Here is a 21,471-nt window from a genome sequence, read left to right on the forward strand (position 1 = left end):
CTTACGGTAGGTTTATAAATCAAGCGCTTTGATATGCTATGTTGTCAGTTTAACCCATTTAGACCTGGAACGCATCTGTGTCATTTTTAGATTTCTTTGGCGATTCAAAAATAGCAAATATACAAGCTCATAGTGCGGCACCGAGTGCCGCACTATGAACTTGTAGATCTGCTATTTTTGGATTTTTTTGCGAATCTTTGAATATATATATATATATATATATATATATATATATATATATATATATATTTTTTTTTTTATAAAAAACTAAAAAAACAACTTAATATTTTGTAAAATCGGAACCTCAGGTCTTAATGGGTTAAAACTCCGTCTAGTCAGCAAGCGTCTCAGATTTTTTGGCATATAGCCCCATCTATCACCAACCTGATCTATCTCACTTTCACCAGGAAACAAGGGCTGCCCATCACTCAGCTCCCCCAGGATACAACCCACTGACCACATGTCCACCGCCTTGCCATAGGGAGCACTAGGAGAGAGAGAGAGAGAGAGAGAGAGAGAGAGAGAGAGAGGGGGGGGGAGATGGGGAGCAGGGGGGGTGGGAGGGAGGTTGGATGGTGAAGTGTTAGTTTCAACAAATCTCTGATCAGAACAGAGGATCATTTTGCCAATTAAGTGGTAATGCATGACAGGGTGCTGATGAGAATGACGGCTGTAATGGGCTTACATACACAGGTACATCTCACTTTTTATGTCATATCACACGTAAAGTCCAAGAAGAGATAATAGTGGGGGGGGGGAGATGAACAGGGATGTTAGTGGTGGTGATGATGGCTGACTGGCTGTCACCGATGAACACGGCGATTTCAAGGCATTCAAATATTTTCAAATATTTTAGTACTTTTACTTTTGGTACTTTAAGTACATTTTGATACCAATACTTTTGTACTTTTACTCAAGTAAATTTTGAATTCCAGACTTGTACTTGTAACAGAGTACTTCTACATTGCAGTATTGATACTTTTACGGCAGTGAGCCAAGATCTCCAAGCCAGAATGGACATTCAAGTTGCAGCACCAACGCAGCTCTGACTCTTTTTACTTATCGTTTCAAACCTAGGAAAGCAGCATGTGACACGTTATTTGGGACAGCGTGTACAGTACAGTGCGATGATGCATGCTTTATGCAAATACCTGATTCATTATGCTAACTCGGTTGTAGCTGATGGTGTTGCCATGAAGTGTGAGAGAGACTGAAGATGAGCAGTGAGATGAGAGATAGGTAAAACGACACACTCTGAATTATGGAACTTCTGTGCATGCACGATACACCCAGACACATACAGACACACACACACACACTCTTGCACGCACTCACAACTCACACACGTTTGTATTAATATACTTGTGAACATTTTAGAACGGCAATTTTATGAAATACATTTTTAACCATAACCCTACAGCCGAAAATAGCTGATCTATAAGCTTGTATTTTCGGTGCAAGACATCTTAGTTTAAATCAGGCTTAACTCCAACCCCAACCCTTAAACCTAAATGCCAAATCCTGACCCTAACCCCAACATGAATATTTTCCTAATGGTAAGCCTAACTCCCCAAATCTTTCTTTAACCATAAAACAACCATATTATTCTTCGTTGTGTAATATATCTTAGCATATCCTGCAGTCCATAATAATGTGCAGTACTTCACACGCACACACACTCACCCCAGCAGCAGCTCAGGTGAGCGGTACCACCTTGTAGCCACATACTCAGTGTAGTTGGCATCAGTGCCCTCTGACAGGTTGCGAGCAAAGCCTGAGTCAGGGCAATGAGAAATAACACAATTAATCACGTCTTACTACACACAGAAAACTAAAGGTGCCACTGCCGACTGGAGCCGAAACTGGTCTCTTCAGAGTGATGCCATAGGTTAGAAGAAGAACTTTTTTTGTTTTTACTATCATACCAAAGTCTGCTAAAGAACCATTTATTTTAATGGTTCTATATGCATACGTAGATCTGATATTTTCGGTGAATAGTTGCCCGTTAAGACATGCCCAGAATTGGGATGCTAGGGTTTAAGTGGTTAAAGTTGCCTTAAAATGTTTTTTTGAGGAACCATTTCAAGAACTTTCACAAAATAAGGTTCTGTAGAACCATATGAAGAACATGAAGAAGCATTTCGCTAAATAAAATGGTTCTTTAGCGGAACCATATAGCCTTTTAAAAGAACCATTTAAGAACCATTATTCTTCGGTGCGTAATATATTTTAGCATATCCTGCAGTCCATAATAATGTGCAGTACTTCACAGAAAATAGAAAAAGGATTTACCAGGGCAGAAATGTCATGGAGGCCATGAAGGCCATGTGTGCCGTGGCCCCTCAGTTTGGCCTCACACCCTTCAAAATATGATCTGCCCTGAGGCCACAGTGACCTTGATGCCCTGTCCACACTGATTTCACTGTTTTGTTTTCTCCTCGGCCTCTTTCCTGTCATTACAGGGTTTTTAAACACCAGTGTCTTTTGTTGGAATTCTGAATTATTACAGTACATCCCCCTTACTCCCCATGGCCATCTTCCAATGCATCCAGTGACTCTGATTAGTCCAGGAGCGAGCATGTCTGAACTTGTTTGTACAAATATTGGTAGTTTGTAAATCCCAATAACCTATATTGTGAAATACACAGCTATTTATTTATATCACTGATAGTTAAACCATGTATTGAACATTTTAGAAAAGTAGGCCTATTTAAATTAATTATTTAAAATATATGCTTTGTCCTGATAACAATCCAAGAGGGTGGAATGGAACTAATTCTCTCACTCTTATTACAAATAGGACTGATAATTATAACCATGCTTTAACGGTCCAGTGCAATGAGAGCTGCATTATCACACATTCAATGTTGCTGTATAATTTAACAAAGGACTTGTTAATATAAAGTTCACAAAATGATTAGTTGTCCATCTGTGTATGTACGTCACTCTGACTTCAAACTTGTCCACCAGAGGGTGCTGAAGTGGCTGAACTATGCACACTTTTAGGTTGCCTTGTTACAGTACAACTGCAAGCATTGTGGAAAGGATGACATTTCCCCAAGGTTTTAATGGATGCTCTGAATGGTCGACAGTACTGTATGCGTAGTTAATAAGGTGTCCCACAGTCTGTCAGACAAAAGCCAGCCATCAACTTGCCAAACTAGCCAAAATCTCGATGTCTTCTTTGATGCTGGGTGCATAAGCTCCAACACTGGATATTTGTTAACTAAGGACAGGAAGTCCAAGAAATCACTGCACTGGAGCTTTAAATTGGTGTTGTATAATGAGTCCATTTTAATATAAATCAAGGATTAAATGTTTTCTGAAGGTATTCCAAAACTGTATGAAAATATGTAGAATGAATGCAAATAGCTCAAATAATAAAACAAAATTTGTCTATGTGAACAAGTGAGCTGTGTTCTCGTTTTTGGAAAACGGATCTCCTACCAGGCAAACACTTTTATGAATCAGGCACTAGAGATCTCAAAGATGATAGTGTATATACTGTACCATACATATAGGTCTCGCTGATTAAAATATTTTTTAGGAGCTCAAGATGATGAGGTTGTGGACTTACCAAAGTCACAGAGTTTGAGAACGTCCTCAGAGCTGATAAGGAGGTTCTCAGGCTTGATGTCTGTGGGGAGACAAAGGTAAAATATCATCAATTTCCAACAACTTCTTACCCATCACTACCCCATTATATTCCATATATTATTCTAATTAGAGATTATTATGCAACTTACATAGACATACCCATCTTCCTTAGTCATACCCTGACAAATATGTATAATATGGGGGCGGCTGTTCTATAAAGAGGTGCCAGCTTATGATTAACTGGGAAGAAATGGTTGAAAAAAGTGAGCAAGACAACCTGTCCCCTTCCTCAAGCACTACCATACAGCGACCATACAACCATGCAGTGCTTCCCAAATGTTTCAGCTCAAGACCCAAGAGAAATTTGGTGTCTCCCTGTGGCCCAAACTTATCAATTATACATTAAAATGTATAATCTAAAGCCCTATTTTATTAGTGAAAATAGCTGATCTACAAGCTCACAACATGTCATGATGCGATGCATTGTGCTTGTTGATATGCTATTTTCACTATTTCTTAAGAGTTTGTTTTTGATTTATCGATTTTTGTTAATTTCTGAAATTCTTTTGAAAACATTTTGAAGTAATAATTTACTCATGTCATAACACATCTGTGACCCAAAAATGGATCACAACCCTGTGTTTGGGAAACACTGCACTAGATGGCATTGTGCAAGGCAATTCAGTGGACAACCATGGAAAACTAGGTATGAATATCTGTCACATGCATCATATCGATTTTCAGGATGAGAATGATTCTTCACCTCTGTGTACGATCTCGTTCTTGTGACACCAGTGGATGGCCTTGATGAGCTGGTAGATGTAACTGCGTACTTTATCAGGCGGGACGCCATTGGGAAGTTCCTCTAACAGCTCCAGCATGTTCTGAAAGGCATCGACACAATGTTAACTGTATGGACATGACAAAAAAGTATTAAACACCAAGTATGGTTTGTTGAAGAGAGGATGATGACCTGTCCTTTGTACATTATCTCCGTCAGGAGATCATGCATTCGTCCCTGTGTGTCTGTGTGTGTGTCCACAATCTTGCGTACTAGGCTGATCAGAATCATGGGCCCTATTTTCCGTCCTGCGCTATCCCTTGGCACTACCCGCTACCCGTTAATTACGCACAAGGCAGCTGGCGCTGTCCCCAAACGGTATCTTACGGCCGCACTACCCGCTAGCATATACATTGCGTGCGTGCGTGCGTACGCGCGCTCACGCGCGCACACACACACACACACACACACACACACACACACACACACACACACACACACACACGCACACACATTGAAATGTAGTATTGCTGACCCTTTCAACGTATTCAAAGACGAGGTAGAGTTTCCCCCTTCTACGAAAAGCTTCCTTCAGCTCAACAATGTTGTCCTGCTTCAGTGTGCGGAGCATTTTCAACTCCCGAAGTGTGGTCTCTTTAACTTCCTCATTTTCTGTGGGGGGAAGAGAGGAAAACATAATAGGAGCTCTTTTGCTTGGATCACACTCTCTCATTCACTCAGGCATCGTAGCAAAATAGGTCACTTCTTCACTAGTCTACTCATTCATTGACAACAAGGTAACAAGGCAAGGCAAGACAACGCTCCACACGTCTCAGACTCTTCTCTCTTCTGGCTACCAAACTGTGGAACAAACTCCCCATTGCAGTTACAACTGCAGACTCACTCCCAATTTTCCGCCGTAATCTGAAGACTCACCTCTTCAGACGACTCACCTCTTCAGACTACACCTTAGCCCGTAGCACTTGACCTAGCCTTGACGACCATGGAGTCTTATGCAAAGGTTAAAATGTAGTTTAGATGTTATTTATTTATTTATTTTCTAAAATGTTATCCCACAATGTTTGTAACCTAAGCTGTAATCCTGGGCGCTACTCTCCCTCTGCCAGCCTGGAGAGAGCCCAAAACTGCAGCTCATGCTTCCTTCAATGCATGAGGAGTGAGCAGGCCACTTCTTATCACCTGACAGGGGGGAGTTTCCCCGGTAGGACGTAGTGTGTGGAAAGAGCACGTTATTGCTTCAGGTGCCCCGGCCGACCAGGGGGGTACTGATGACGCGGCTGAGAGAACACGCCCACAGCATCCTATAGTTTCTAAGGTTGCAATGTACAGATTATTATTATTTTAGTTATTTTTATCATTTATTACTACATAGGTAGGTGTACATAGATGTTTATCATGCTCAAGCGAGTGGCAGCTAAGAGGTACACAAACGTATTTGTTTTTGGCTCATGCGTGTAAGTAACAATTTTTTCTCTTATAAAATCAAATGAAAAGTAATCAAATTTCTTTTTTTAAATCAGGCTTTACTCACCTTCACTGTCTTTGAACTTCTTAATGGCCACCAGCTCGTTGGTTTCCTGTGAGACAAAGTGAGGAGTTTTATATCAGCTACAGTACACATGAATACATACTTAATCACGAAAAATAAACCATTACACATCACTGACCCATCTAGGTACTGAATGAGAGACAGAGAGACAGAGTGAGAGAAAGCCAGAAAGTGACAGAAGATGTCAGAGTTAGATACTATTAATAGAATAAGAGGTGAAAGTCAGAGTGAGTGAGATTTTTTTTCTGCCCCCTTGGTGCAATGTGCATCAAATATTTTTGTGAATTTGTGTCCAAGTTACCTGCAATCAAGTCCAAGTCACACTATGTACCAGTGCTTTACCCAGAAAACGTTTCACCGTAGGGCAAACACACACAAACAAAATAAACAGCACATTTACTTAAGCTGCCTTGCCAGCATAGCATAGTAACGTTTTCTCCTGCTGCTTGTGTGCATGATTGACCTTGACCTTGCTGAGTTTGCCATGAGGCTGGGTTGTTTTGCTGCTATACTGTGTCCCAAAGGCTGTGTTGGACTGGGAGCCAAGAACACTGAATCTTTTTAACCCATTAAGACCTGAGGCCGATTCTAGAAAACGCCTTCTAAATCAGTAGTTCTCACACTTTCAAGATTGTTCAAAAATGTTCCAAAATAGCTGATGTGCGAGCTCGCAGCGCGGCACGAAGTGGCGCGCTGTGAGCTTGTATATCTGCTATTTTTGAATAGCCTATGCGAAAGTCTAAAATGACACAGATGCTTTCCTAGTTTAAATACAATGTAGGTTATGGATTCAGTCAAGACTGCTTTGCACCAATACTTTCAATAATAGTGAGAATAGTAGCTCTACAGTTGTACAAGATGACAATATGCGTCGTTACGTGACCAACCTGCTCAACGGGAGCATTTAGGGGTTCAGTGTCTGGCTCGAGACAGTTCAATACTAAGCCAGAAGGAGGATCGAACCCCAAGCGACCACTCTACCTGCTGAGCCACTGCCGCCGAAAAAGGTAACCCAAACTCTGAGTTCTATGGTTACAAGCTAGCATTACGAGGATCACATCATGTTTACCCCCCCGATAGCCGCAGACCTTTACGCGAGAGCTTTACACGAAACACAGACAGACAGACTGAGATGAGATTAAAAACCTTTCCTTTAAACGATGTACCCAATTGATTTGATTTTATATGTGTATATGTATTGTAGTTTGTATGTCCGGCCTTGTGGGGAAGGATGGTGGGTGGTTGGGGAGGACTGGGGTGGGGTGGAAGGGAGTTGTGGGAGAGAGTTGTGGGAGAACAACAAACCAAAGAGTTGTTATATTTTTGTAACTTGAATACAATGTCATGTGTACACGTCAGTGTTGATTTCGTCGACTAAAACTATGACGAAAACGGTTCGTCAACTACCTTTTTTCACTGAAGAAAACGAAATAAAAATGAAATAAAAACTAAGCTATGATGACTTAAACTAAGACTAAATATACTGGCAATTTCGTCAACAAATAAACACTAGACTAAAATGTTAGTGAGGGACTAGTGGAGAAGAGATCCAGTAGTACTAATAGACAAGTCATTTTATGTTTGGTTGCGTTCGGGTGTTGCGCTCTGAAAATAGCAGATCTACAAGCTCACAACACGTCACAGCGCGATGCGTTGTGAGCTTGTAGATCGGCTATTTTCAGCATGCAACCAAGTGTAAAATCAGCCATTACGACGCCATCAAGGCACCACCAAAATACATTATAGTCGACTAAATTAACTGTAGATTTAGTCGACTATAATCTTTGATATTTAGTCGACTAAAACTAGACAAAAAATGTAACATTTCAGATGACTAAAATATGACTGTGAAAATCAACACTGGTACATGTCTCTACTCTTTGAATGAACGTTCCTTTTAAAAAAAGAGAAAAGATTGAAAACCTTTGTTTCAACGTGTCTAGCAGCAAGATGGCAGTAACACTCATTTCAAGAGCAAAAGAGGGCAAGTCGCTGACAGTTGTTGACCATTTGAATGGATCCATCTTCATGCCGGACCACACAAGCCTTCACTGTAGCTCGATACAAGGGGATTACAACATGCAGGCCTGTCTCACTCTGGTTTCTTTGTTGTCTCTTGCTCCTCTGCAGAGCCATTGTCCTTTTGTTGACAGACAAGAGGGGTCAGACAACAGGATTAGAACTCACTGTCCCTGTCAACAAGGACCACACTGTGAGAGCCAGCTCACTGGCCAGGAGGCAGGGCTCTGGCATAAACAAACCAACCCACAGATACTGTACTGCATCACACCATGTTGCTTTGCAGAGGTCGTTCACATTTCTATTGATGTATTGTTTTCAGATGTATTTACAGGATTTTTTTTCATAACCACTTGAACCCTATTATCCCTACTCTGGGGCAGAAAGTTGCTAAATTAGCCAATCTACCACTCACGTTTTGAGTTCTGAGTTCCTATTTTCGGCACAGTTATTTAGTTTAAAAAAAGCATATGGCAAATTATAGAGCCCTTGGGAATCAACTAAGTACAGGGTTTCAGTGGTTAATCAGAAATCAAGGTGGGATAATGACACCAACAACAATTAAACCCCAGGGTGGGATTATAATTGTCATTGAGCGTGAGAAATGTCAAAGGGGAGTGTTGCTTACACATGTACAGTGTGAGTGCATTCTACACAGTAAAAGTCTCAGTGTTCATTTACAGGTGCATTTGGTTACATTTGTACATCCTCTGAGTTAAAAATGTATAAATGAACACTGATGATTTTACTGTGTACCTCATCTCATTTTATAACCTCCAGTGACCTCCATCGATTTGCCTTATGTAACCAGCAAAGCCAGCATAAATTGCTAATGTTCCACTGATGTAAACCAGGTAACACAAAATGGATACAGCTTCACATTTTCAATACGCTATAGCAAAGCAAGCCATGGAAATAGGTACGTATTTCAAGCAGATAAAACCGGAACTGTAGTTCTGCAAGAAGTCAATATACATTAAGGGGCTACTGTTATATGTTGAGCTCCAGCAATGTATTCATCAATATCTAGGGTTGTTGATGTCATAGCACTCATTGGATAGGATGTTGGGCACCAACTGCCTGTTTAAATTCAAAGGATTCATAAGTCATCATAATGCTCAAACCCCTAGAGCACATATGATTGCTCAAAGAGAAGTGACCCGTCATTCCTCTTTGCTAGCAGTGCATCAGTTGGCTCAGAGGTTCCCACATGATTTATTTTTTGGGGGGGTCAGGGGGGGGGGGGGTCCCCAGATGACAGTGAACTGACAATTTAAGGATATTAAGATCTTTTTAATACCTAAAAAAAAGAAAAGAAAAAAGACCACTACTGCATCAAAAGTGATCAACAAACTATACTATAAAAACAGGTAAAACAATTGCCAAATTGTCAAACTAAAGGTAATGCCTCAACTCCTACAATTCTATGCGTTTGTCAGGGTGGAGGGTCCCCAGTTCAAATATGATTATTTTGGGGGGGTCGCGGCCTGAAAAGGTTGAGAACCACTGAGTTAGCAGAGCAAGGGTCATGGGTAGACTGGGATTTATTAAAGTGCTGAGCTACTGGCAAACAGCAAAGCTAGGACATGATTGACATTAGAAACTGCTTGTTGTATCAATCTAGATCATTGCTATGGTCAATACTAAGATTCAATTCCTAAATCAAGCCTAATTGATTGTGAGCTTTTAGATTAATTATTTTTTTGACAAAGATATTTTTCGTAGAGTGAAAACAAGAGTTGGCCTAGTATATTGTAGGGTCCTTGAGAATCCGGTCAACCAAGTATTGAGTTTAAGTGGTTCACACAAGCACAAATTGAATAGAAATACGCAGCAATACAGCACAGTAGTATGATTAATATTAATATTGATATTGTTTACCATTTGTTGTAAAATAGGGCAGTAATGAAAACTAAATCTGGAGCCCATTCTATCCTATTCTAATCAAGTGTGTAGCCTAGTAGATTCTAGGCCAATATGAGGAGGAATCCTTGTCTTATGTTATTCCTATTCCATACAGGTCTCCTTTCCACTACTGTCGGAGTGACCCATTTAGCACCAATACCCCCTCCCCTCCCTCTATGTCACAAAAATGCGTACGTGTGCGCGCAGGCACCCACACATACACATGCAGAGCTCCGCTTTTCTGTCTGACTGCCACCCTTTTCTTTCCTGCCCTGCTTTCAGCAGAGAAAGGTACAATTTATTGCACTCTTCCAGCAAAGCTAGACAGCTTTTATCCCCGTGTTCTCTGGCTATACGCAGGGAAACATCTCATATGGACACAACGTGACACAAGTCTGTCACCGTGTCATGCTTTAGTTGTTTTCTAAATCCTAACAGTTTTTTGAAAAAAATCTAAAAATGTATTTTTTCAAGATTTTTCAAAAATAGCAGATCTACAAGCTCATAGTGCGGCACTCGGTGCCGCGCTATGAGCTTGTATATCTGCTATTTTTGAATAGCCAAAGAAATCTAAAGTGACAGATGCGTTCCAGGTCTTAATGGGTTAAGTCACTTAAGTCATTTTAAATGAAAGTAAAGTAAGGCAGTATACTGATGGTGCCGGCAAAATTAGATTAAAATACATGTAAAAGAGATATGGGTTTCAGCCATGCTAACATGACTGCATGATCCATTGAAAATGTATTTGAATACTACTATCTAGAGATCATGTAGATTCTAGACTGAGGTTGTCATCCACAGTTCTTACAGTATAAGGATGTGGCTCTCCATCTGTCCCCAAGATACTTCACAGCCACAATTCATAGAAAGTGCAGAATATGTAAGGTTCTTTGTTTTCTCATCTATATTACACTCAAAATTGATTTGTATAAAAGCAATAGTGACACATTTTCAAGAAAAAGAGCAATTACAACTAGTACGGTAGTTTATTGTGAGGTTGTGTGCTGTTCAATTATTAACATTGGTTCACAAACAGACTGTAGGCCTACTAAGTCCTTCCAAGCATAAAATTATTATTTAATAACAGACTGAAAATTTAATGGCATAACATGTCTTTCTTTAGCTAGAGGCGTGGCGAGCTTGCTTATGTTGCATGTATTTTGTAGGTTATGAGGACAATGTTTCTGTCGTAATGCATTTCCATGTTGACACTCATATTTTATTTTGGGTGATGTTAACTGCTTGTCCAAAATATTGTCCAGGATTCCAAGACTGATTTCTAAGCAACGTTTTGTTTAAAAACATTGGTGTTCATCTATGATGAGAAATGCTCTAACATCTATAGTTTATGATGACGCTTAGAGTCATCAATGTGTCATTAGACTCAGTAGAAGTATATCCTTCATACAATTGCTCTGAACTCATTGGTTTTTAAATGCAGAAAAACGCAAAGTTTTGCCAAACTCGATCGAATAAAGCACATGCTGAGAGTTCCAAATCATAGTTTGATTTGAAGTGCCCTTATTGAGTGTTAAGAGCCGAAGGCAGTATTCAGCTAAACTAATTGTGGCTGCCAAGTAATACATTATTGACCTTATATTCACACTGTGAAGCCAAAATGGCACAAACTTACTGCATGATAAAACCATTTGGTTCATAGAAAAATATATTTGAAATGTGGATGCATTATTCGGCAGATGTATATTTTATCAACTGCCAAAATTTACAATCTGTGCAATAAAATGTTTTTATAAATTCAACTACAATGTCATTTTGATCCACCATATATATAAAATGACGTACAAAGATTACCAATCTCAAGCGAGTTTCAAGTCTCTGCAAGTTCATTTTCATACTGTACCATGGTGAATGGCGTTAAATGGTCTGCAAACGGTATGCTATGGAAAATGGCAATAGATAGATACATAGATACCTTTAGTCAGTGCGCTTAGTCAGTGCGCTAAACATGCCAGACCACTAGCTCTGGTCCATACCGTCAGAAGGAGTTTTCCTTATGTGACTTTTCGGGCATAGCTGTCCAGCATGACAGTGTGTTTGTGTGAGTTCACTGGGTTCAGTGTGCTCTCCAGTCATAGATCTGAGTGTTCTGTCTCTTATTTCAACAGATGCTTTGGCTTAACATGTGAGTGTTTAGAACAGTGGTTCACATGAAAGCAGCGCCTCTAAACAATGCAGATCCGAAAGCGATTTCACTTCCAACCATAGGGGCACCATAAATGCTACAAACGCCACTGTTTGTTGCAGTCTGAGTACGTGCAGCAACAAAGATTGCCCTACCAACCCAGCTCCCCTTCCCCTGCACACAGCCAATAGGGAGCGGGCGTAGGGCGGAGGCTCGCCCAGGGTGACATAATTCCCGTCGCCATTTAGTTTGACGTGGCTGTGACGACAGTTATAAATAAGGAATAATCATGATAAAGACACCCTCCATTGAGTGTAATATTGCGATTATACAACAGTTAGCATAAAAATAAAACATGAAAATGCATTCATATTGCAGGACATTTCTCTCTCAAAATAACAACTTTTCTGTGTTATCTCTGTTATCCTGGAAATACATGGGATCCGTCTGACAGAGACAGACAGAGTCCTTCTTTACTCAGCCACGCTAGACAACTTTTCTCAGACTGGACACATAAAGAAACAAAACTTAACTGTTAGCTCAATCTCATTGTATTTAATGAGTATGTATGCTCGACAAGAAGCATAGAACTACATACGATACTACACGTCCAATCTGGGAACCCATCGTCAAAGAAAAGGGAAAAACACCGCTGTGCTGTTTTTACTTTTGCATTTGACTCTGGGGGGAGTGATTAAATAGACCGACGATGGAGGAGATGACGACAGCCTTCACGTGGCCTCCTCTGTGAGTAGCAAGAAATGGTGCAAGACCAGCTTGCGAAACTAATGTCGACAACCAGTCATCACCCAGCTGGCAGACCGGGTTGCAAGAGGCCGGAGGGACACCATCAGGACGGGTGGCCATCCCGACCATCGAGCGCCAGGTTCTGTCAGTGCTCCAGATCAACGTAGAGGGCCTCACCACCGCCAAAGGGCGTGGCTGTACACTACTGAACTGGACATCTGATGATGACACACGAAAGAAGAAGACCGACGTTGACTGAAACCGGCATTTGGACTCTGCCCTCAGCCCTCCACTTCCGGTGGTGCGCCTGTGTATATTTTATTGTATTATTTTATAATGTGTCTTAATGCTCTTAATGTTTTGTGTAAAGCCCATTGAATTGCCTTGAAATGTGCTATACATTAAACTTGCCTTGCCTTGTCTATGCTGCTTGGCTAATACAAAACCACTGTTGTGTGTTTTCCTTTGGTTGGGGACCACTCATCATCTTTCACAAAGGGCTTTTCCATTGTACGGTCATTTGAATGACTCATCTTCCATTAAACGTCAACAAATACCCTTTCAGTTGAGTTATATGACTCAACCTAACATTAGTTTTTCCGATTGAATGAAAATACATAAGCAGGCACAATACTACAGGATGTTAGCTGTTAGCTACCAGATGCACAGTAACAGAACTCCAGGTTGAAAAGAAGGTCTGGTAGCTTCAATATAGTATATGTTCAGCAATCAGCGCTCACTCACACACAAAGGAATCCATACCATAGTCCTTATTTTAATAAGCTTAAACATCCACATAAATACAGGCAGTGGCACAATCGTGCACACTTTATATTAGTGTTTGTTTTATGCAAACTCCATCATATCCAGTCCTAAGCCATTTAGTGGTGAAGCATAAAAATATAACTCTAAAAATAACAATGACTTTAATCAGAGCATAAATGGCATACACATCTAACATCTGCTTTTCAGCAAGGGCCCAAAAATAAATGTAGAAAGCTGATATGAGACAAGTTTGACGATGTCAGTTGCACAGCACATTCCGCATCTTAAAATACAGGTTTTCTCAGATTCTGCATGAGTCCTGAAAGGACTGTGACTGACTGATGGTGGCCCTTAGAGCAGGGGGTCTTCAACGTTTTCAGGCCAAGGACCCCCTAGCTGAGAGAGAGATGAAGCAGGGACCCCCTCTATATTGTATAAAATTGTGTTTCAGATTAAACTTTTTTTGTTTACTTGGTCTGCTCTTTTCCCTACTCTACACATAAACCTCTTTGCCAAAAATAGCCGATCTACAAGCTCACAACGCCTTGCAGCGCAGCTTGTAGATCTGCTATTTTTGGCTAAAGTTCCCCTCAGAAAAAGGGATGCTACGGTTCAAGTGGTTAAGGTAGAAAAAAAAACATATCACACAAAGATTTGGCGGACCCCCTGTAGTAACTCTGAGGACCCCCTAGGGGTCCCGGACCCCCTGTTGAAGACCCCTGCCTTAGAGGTCTGTTATGCGAGCCAGCTTGATTAAACCATTACTAAAGTTACTGTAGAGCAGTGGTTCTCAAATGTTTTTCATTTCAAAGACACCATAACTCTGAGAGCGGTTTCACACTGGATCCGTTTTCATTGAAAACGTTTCCCAGTTCGAATGCTGGCCTGCATTCACATTGGCCAAGATCCAATCGCGCCAGAGAACACATGCATATATACCCCCGATCCTACAGGTGGCGGCATGCACATAGTGTTTCCCCTGTGGACACAGACGTCATCAACTATGCGACAATGTTTGTGCTAGTCGCATAGGGTTGTGGCTGGAGAGCTATGCTGGGGAGGGGAGGCGATCTATGTAAGTGCACGGTCTTTGGGGAGCCTCGCCCCGAAGCGGGGAGAACGCACTGAGCGCTCAACACAGTGAGTGCACAGAAGTCAAGCCACAGACTTCTGTGTTGTTGACGGACAACGGATGTACGCTTATGAGAAACAACACAAATAAAACCTGGTGAAACACTTGTGTGCATTAGGGCAAGATGAGGATACAGGAAACATTCAGTCTAAATGTCCAGTTTGCTAACCATCACAACTACTAATACTTTTGTATTTGAAACTTTAAATTTCTCTAAATATTATAAACTTTCACGACAGCTTAAGTACAAAAATATATCATTTATGAAAAGGCAACTATAGTAGCCTATACAGTGAAGTCCGACTGAATGACTGAAACCTTGTATTGTCAATTGTACTTCCATGTACTGTTTCTCATGTCTCATGTCTAAATAAAGTACATCAATCCAACGTCTTTTCTTTTTTGACTCTCTTGGTGTGGGGATTATCTGGCACATGTATGTATCTGTTATGAAAGAGAAATTGCATCATGAGTGAAACGGCTATAGTCCTTGGGAAACTATAAACCTACGTAGGCCTACATCTAAATGAGTTACCATATTTACTTACAAATTTCAAATTACAAAGCCTTATAAGCTATATATTTCTGGGATGCATAGTAGCTGAAACTCCACAAGATACCCACAAGATATACTATATGCGCTGCTCGCACACCTGAAATGCGCGATGGAGACCCGCCAATGTTTCATGACTGATAGACATGAAAGAAGGCCCTTCACAGCTAATAGAGAATTTTAAATTTTAAGAATCGGTTCAGAATTGAATGAGTAAAATTGTTAGAAATATAAGTTGATTATTATTTCAATTGTTATGTTCCACCTTAAGAGTAATATCCACCTGCCCACCTTAAGTGCGCAATGCATTCTGGGGCGTTTTCATTCATTCAGTAGCACCGACTAGAAGAGCGGTGTTTTTGTTGGCTGTTATTGTCGAGTTTATATACCGTCACCTATTCCAAATAGCCGGCCACTTCCGTCTAATGGTACGCTTGCTTTCACAATGCAGCGTACCGTACCCGAAAACGCATGATCCGGATCCGAAACTGCCTCCGGAGGTGGTTTCGGGAACGGAACGGTTACCCGTTTCGGGGGAGGATTCGCTACATTCACACTAGCCAAGCGGTCTGGAGTGCGCACCCGGGACCTGAGTGTGAAACGGCTCTGAGAATGTACAAATGGAACCAAATGGATCAATTTTGAATACTCTCAAGTTACAGACCTGTAAGGTCCATTTAAAACCCCCTCAGGGAACCCTGAGGGTCCCTGGACCACCACTGCTGTAGAGTACTAAAGTCTCACGTAAAAAAAAATAACACGGCCCCTGGGTCTTGGTATTTCTGTCAAAAAAAATTATGTCAAAAGCCATTTACTTCATTCTTAGATTATCATCTATATGTTGTGGCTCTTGTCGTGAATTCAATGCGGCCGTGCACCACAGTACCACAAAGAGTGGATTTGACTATGACTCGAGTAATGAAACCTGTTCTGTTTTCAATCTCTCAGTTCTATCCATGAAAAGCCAGAAGCCACCTGCATTATTGTAACTTTAAATCTGTACAAGCATCCACAACCATGAGCAACTGTTGAATACCCCCCCCCCCCTCCCTCCCCCCAAAAACTAAAAACGAATCAAAAACATTTCCATTCATTTTCTATGAGCTGTGGAAGTGGGATAAGAGGGCAGATGTCGACACCAGTTGTTTTTTTATCAGTAAGAACAATTTGGCTGCTGTATAATGTCGTTTTTTAGGAACACTGCTTGGCAGCTGCCAAGTACTATATTAACATTGATTAACGGAATGGAACTAGATTACTTGCAATAACATAGAAAATGAATCAAAATGAGAGTTAGTCGCTATTCTTTGTGTAAAAACATAAGCGTCCATTCTACCAATTATACTCTGAACCTCTGCCTGTCAGTGTTTGGATTTACATACTATTTGACATGCACCACAAAATGTGAATGAACTGAAACCAGTTTGAGATTTCTTAACGAAAGGTTCAAATATTCTAGCACTTATATATGACTTCAAATCTATATCACAATTACTCGATTACGATTAAAGAACAATTAATACATATATAGCGAAAATAGCGATCTACAAACTCACAATACGTCACGATGCAACACGTTATGAGCTTGTAGATCAGCTATTTTTGTTATTTTTTATAACAAGTGGTTAATCAGACTAATCGATAGTCAATTATAAAAATCTATAGATTATATAAAAAATCTATAGATATATATTTAGATTGAGATTCTATAACAAATTTACTTTTCTATTCGATTCGTTGATATATATAAGAAGAAACAACAAACATATGATATATTTGATATATTTTTGGTTAATTGCCCAGCCCTAACTAAAGGTTCTAGCACTTTGAACTGCAGACAATCTGCATCGGAGCAGTTTCATTCATATCAGAAACCTTAGCACAAGGTTGAAATAAGCAAATCAGGCATCAATGTGTGCTGTGAATAAATGATACATTACCTTATGTCTGCACTTAAGCACCACTCCATATGCTCCTGTACCATGAAGCCAGGGAGGTGAAAGAGAGAGGAAGAGAAAAGGTGGAAAGGGGTCAGACAGACAAAAAAGTGAAAATGTGAGGTATAGTTGGGCATATATATACATAGATATATCTATCTATATCTATATATATACTATTTACTCAAGTAAAATAAAAGTACAATTGTGTTTAAGGACAGTACTTGAGTATATGTACGTAGTTACCTTCCACCACGGTTTCAAAGTGACATTTTGAAACATTTTGCCTTTAATGACATGCCCAAAATAGGTTGAAAGTGGTTACTAATCGGGACACATCGGCTGCACAATTGCCAATACCGATGTTGTCAATAAGTTGAAGTAAAGCCAATATAGCGCCTGTCCACACACTGACTACACAGGCTGACGCTTGTCATCGCCACAGTGTAACTGTAGTGAGGCTTAAAACAAATAAAGAAAAGAAATACTTTCTGGTGGCTTTCAAATTCGTGTTATGACTGTCCTGTTTGTGTGCATCTACATTTCCAATAATGCACACTGACAAGGGCTCACCGTTAGCGTGAATCATCATCAACGGAACGAAACACAATGTTACACTGACTGTCTCCTTGCATTAGGATTGGAGATGGTTGCATGTCATTTCTGCTAGCTGGAGTCAGCCAGGGAACGGTGGGTTGAGTGGAAAACACAATAGCTGGTGTGATGACGAGTGAGTGCACCACATTTAAAACACTTTACTTTACTATTATTCAAGCCGAGCAGTTTTCTGACCCAGCCTCCCTCAATGCATCATTACTCAGTCATCAAGGAGGAATGATGTGATGCTAGATAAGCTGTAGAGGAGAACGTGCATGACTTTTGGTAGGCACCTGCGGACACCATTCCAATCACTCCCACACCCACCCACCCGCGCGCACACACACACACACACACACACACACACACACACACACACACACACACACACACACACACACACACACACACACACACACACACACACACAAATGTGTGCACACATGCAAACAAACACTGCTTTCATGCCAAATATATGAATATATACTTTGTGGTACCACTGGTCAGACTTGCTCTGGGGTAAATGTTGTAAAGGAACTACAGGAGGAACTACAGGTAAAAAGTACAGTGCACAGCCAAAGGACACAGCCAGGGGGAGGACAGCCTTGATTAAGCTCCTATGGTGAAGTGGCTGGTGTCCAGCAGGTCACAGAAGGAACATTCTGGATTTGTTCAAGGGCACTGGGGGATACACAATACGGCAGCGGTTCCCCAACTTTTTAGCTTGAGACCCAAAAGTGAAATGTCATGTTTGCCCGGAACACTCACTTACAAAAATACATTATGAATGAATAGCTTTAGCCTTATTTTTTACACGGTGAAAACAGCCGATCTGATATTTTCAATATTTCTTCATTTCTTTATTTTTTCATGGAATAGTGTTTTACTTGTGGGGGGAAAATAAATATTTTTTGTATTTCTTTTTGAAAATCTTTTGAAATATATTATTTTAAATAAAGGAAACATTAAAAAGTGGACATTTAATCTTTTTTTGTTTTGTTGCCGTGAGTGACCCAAGAATGGGTCCCGACCCACTGTCTGGGAACCACTGCAATACGGTACATGCATATTAGACAATGCAGTGTGGAGCTGTACCCACCTTCTCCCACAATGCCAAGAACTTCAAACTTATTCATCACATCACCGGGGGGGAGGGACTCTTCCAGCAGGTGAAACGAGCTGCTTGGACCAGGCGACGGGCAGGGTTTGGAAACAGTCTGATTGGACGGATGCTAAACAACGCCCACTGTGGAGTCCGGGAGACATCTGGTAAGGGTGTGAACACGCCCCATCGACGTTCCTCTTCTACTCCATCTCTGTGTTTTCCACGCTATCACTCTCTCTGCCAGCCTTCCCTCCAGGTTCTTGCCTTCCTTTTTTCTCCCCCCTCCACAGCTCTGACTCAGTTTCCCTCTCTCGGTTGTTTCCGCCTCAACATGAGCTCTTCTCTCCCTAACCTCAATTCTCTGTCATTGCCCTCTGGTTCTCATTTCCGTCCTTCTCGCAAATGTTCTCTCAGCCAGATCCTCCGCACAATCACACCTAAAAAGCAAAACGAAACAAAAACAGAGGTGCAATGTGTTAAAAAAAGAAGAAGAAAGAAATGTGCTCAGGAGAGATATTACCTGAACGTAATCATGTGCGGCACAGGCGAGTGGTTCTCATTCTCAACCTTTTTAATTTCAAGGACCCCCCAGTTTGGTATTCATATCAGAACACGGACCCCCATGACTCTAAGAATGGACTCTTATGGGTCCATTATGCATTTGGTTCCTATCAATAATTTAGCTGGGGACCCCCTGGAACCCCCTCAAGGACCCCTGGGGGTCCCTAGACCCCACTTTGAGAACCACTGGCATAGGCTGAGTGGTGCTGCAGACACAGATGGCAGCTACAGTAACTAGGACATGTAAGTGTAAAGTTGCTTCCCGACACATTTAAATCATTCAGGACTTTAAGACATGGCTTCCACACACTTTTTAGTCTATCTCTTCCATCCACTCCCATTCCAACACCCACACACATTCACCCTGCAGCCACGCACTAACCCTGAAATGGACAAACAATGCTGCAGAGATGAGAGTCCAGGTGGAACTTGGAAAAGCAGCACTCTAAAATTTCACACATGTTACATTATTTTACTATTTTCGCACTCTCCTTTATTTAGATGCCACGGTATTTTAGGCTTATTTTTAAGTTCTAATTCTAATTATACATTAGAACTTATTAATTTATTTGTCTGTCATTAAATGTTTCGACGAATTGAGGACAAAGGACTCCAATGGAAACAAGGCATAGTGCTTTCTTGAGTTTAAAATCCTCTTAACAGACCTTGTATTGAACTGTACTTCCCTGTGCTTGTCTTTGCAAACTGTTAATAAAGTATTCAATCAATCAATCAAAACATTGTACTCTCACTGCATTTGTTTTGTATTCTGTTTTTACCTTGTATTTTGTCATACTGTATCTACTGTGCTATCTTGTTTTATTGTTAAATGTCAGGGACTTAGGAATGACAATTAACATTCTTGCTAACGCCTAATACATTTACTCTGTATACTTAACTGTACTGTACAATACTGTACTGTATGTACTGCCATTGAATGACTTGTTCAGTAATATATACTGTATTTACTGTCCCGTAAATTACAGTAAGCCATGCATGAAAACCATGAAGCTAATTTCACCCATGATCTCATAATTGTATGCTTAACAGTAAACCATCCCGCTGTCTGCTGTATGTAGGTTTTCAACTGACTGATACTATTTCTATATTTTGTTTATCAATTTATTTGCTCTTCCTTCATACATTCTGATATTCTAGTAAATGTCATAGTTATTTTACACAATTACAGCTTTAGAAATTAAAAACAGTCAAAATAATTACAAATATTATTGTGTTTGGTGTTTAGAACAGCCACAGTGAAACATGTTTACAAATCATTTCAAATCGTGTTCTGAGGACCCAATTCTCCCTTTGGAAGACTATTCAACGTCGATGAAGACTTAGTTTTGGTTTTCAGAGGTTCTTCAGACAGGGGAGCTTTCAAGTTGATTTGGTTAACGTGCTTGTGTGGGTGGTTTCCTGTGTAGTGTCCCCATTCCCCAACCTATAGCGATGCCCTGCCCAGGGCCCATTGGTGGGCCGAGAGGATATTGCAAGTGCCCCAAAATAATTGGCAAAACACTATGATTTGTGCAAATCTTTGAATATATATACATTTAAAGTGAACATTTGTAACTCAAATCTTTGCTTCTGGGGGTCCCTCAAACAAAATGTTTTGAGATGGTGGTCCGCAGGCCAACTACATATCATTTTGGGGGTCCTTGACAGGAAAAAGTTTGAGAACCACTCATATAGAAACATAGGTTTTTTCAAAAACTGTTAGGATTTAGAAGACATTTTGTAGAATTGGCCTCAGCTCAGGTCTTAATGGGTTAATAGAGTTGCTGCTGTCTTAGAGAAGGTGATTTTCAATCAATATAATATTTTATAAATGCCTACAGCAAACAGTATGGTAGCGAGCCTATCTTGGAAATGGACTGTATTACAAAACAAAATGGTTTTGATTTGAATGAGATGACGCATATTTCTGTCCAAAACTATTTCGAGAGGAAATGATTCATTAGTCCCTCCATTGAGTCTCGCCTAAAGTTTACTAGGTTGGGCATAACAAATCGATCACAGATACATGAACGTCATCTTTCTATTAATCTTTCTATTA

The 21,471-nt window shown here is 40.5% G+C and overlaps 1 protein-coding gene across 1 annotated transcript in view; it reads right to left on the bottom strand.

Moving 5' to 3' along the window:
* Nucleotides 1-18,975, bottom strand: part of cdkl5 (cyclin dependent kinase like 5) — a 33,754-nt gene extending 14,779 nt beyond the window's left edge. The window contains exons 1-8 of the mRNA XM_080437148.1: nt 18,846-18,975; nt 17,153-17,187; nt 5,931-5,976; nt 4,914-5,050; nt 4,361-4,481; nt 3,578-3,637; nt 1,684-1,774; nt 385-487 (exon numbers count right to left, since the gene is read on the bottom strand). Coding sequence (XP_080293274.1) covers nt 385-487; nt 1,684-1,774; nt 3,578-3,637; nt 4,361-4,481; nt 4,914-5,050; nt 5,931-5,976; nt 17,153-17,187; nt 18,846-18,882 — 630 coding nt within the window. The 5' untranslated portion in view covers nt 18,883-18,975. The remainder of the gene's footprint in view (nt 1-384; nt 488-1,683; nt 1,775-3,577; nt 3,638-4,360; nt 4,482-4,913; nt 5,051-5,930; nt 5,977-17,152; nt 17,188-18,845) is intronic.
* Nucleotides 18,976-21,471: the final 2,496 nt, after the last annotated feature.

The sequence above is a fragment of the Gymnoscopelus braueri genome, assembly GCF_963280865.1.
Source record: "Gymnoscopelus braueri genome assembly, chromosome: 1".
Lineage (NCBI taxonomy): Eukaryota > Metazoa > Chordata > Actinopteri > Myctophiformes > Myctophidae > Gymnoscopelus > Gymnoscopelus braueri.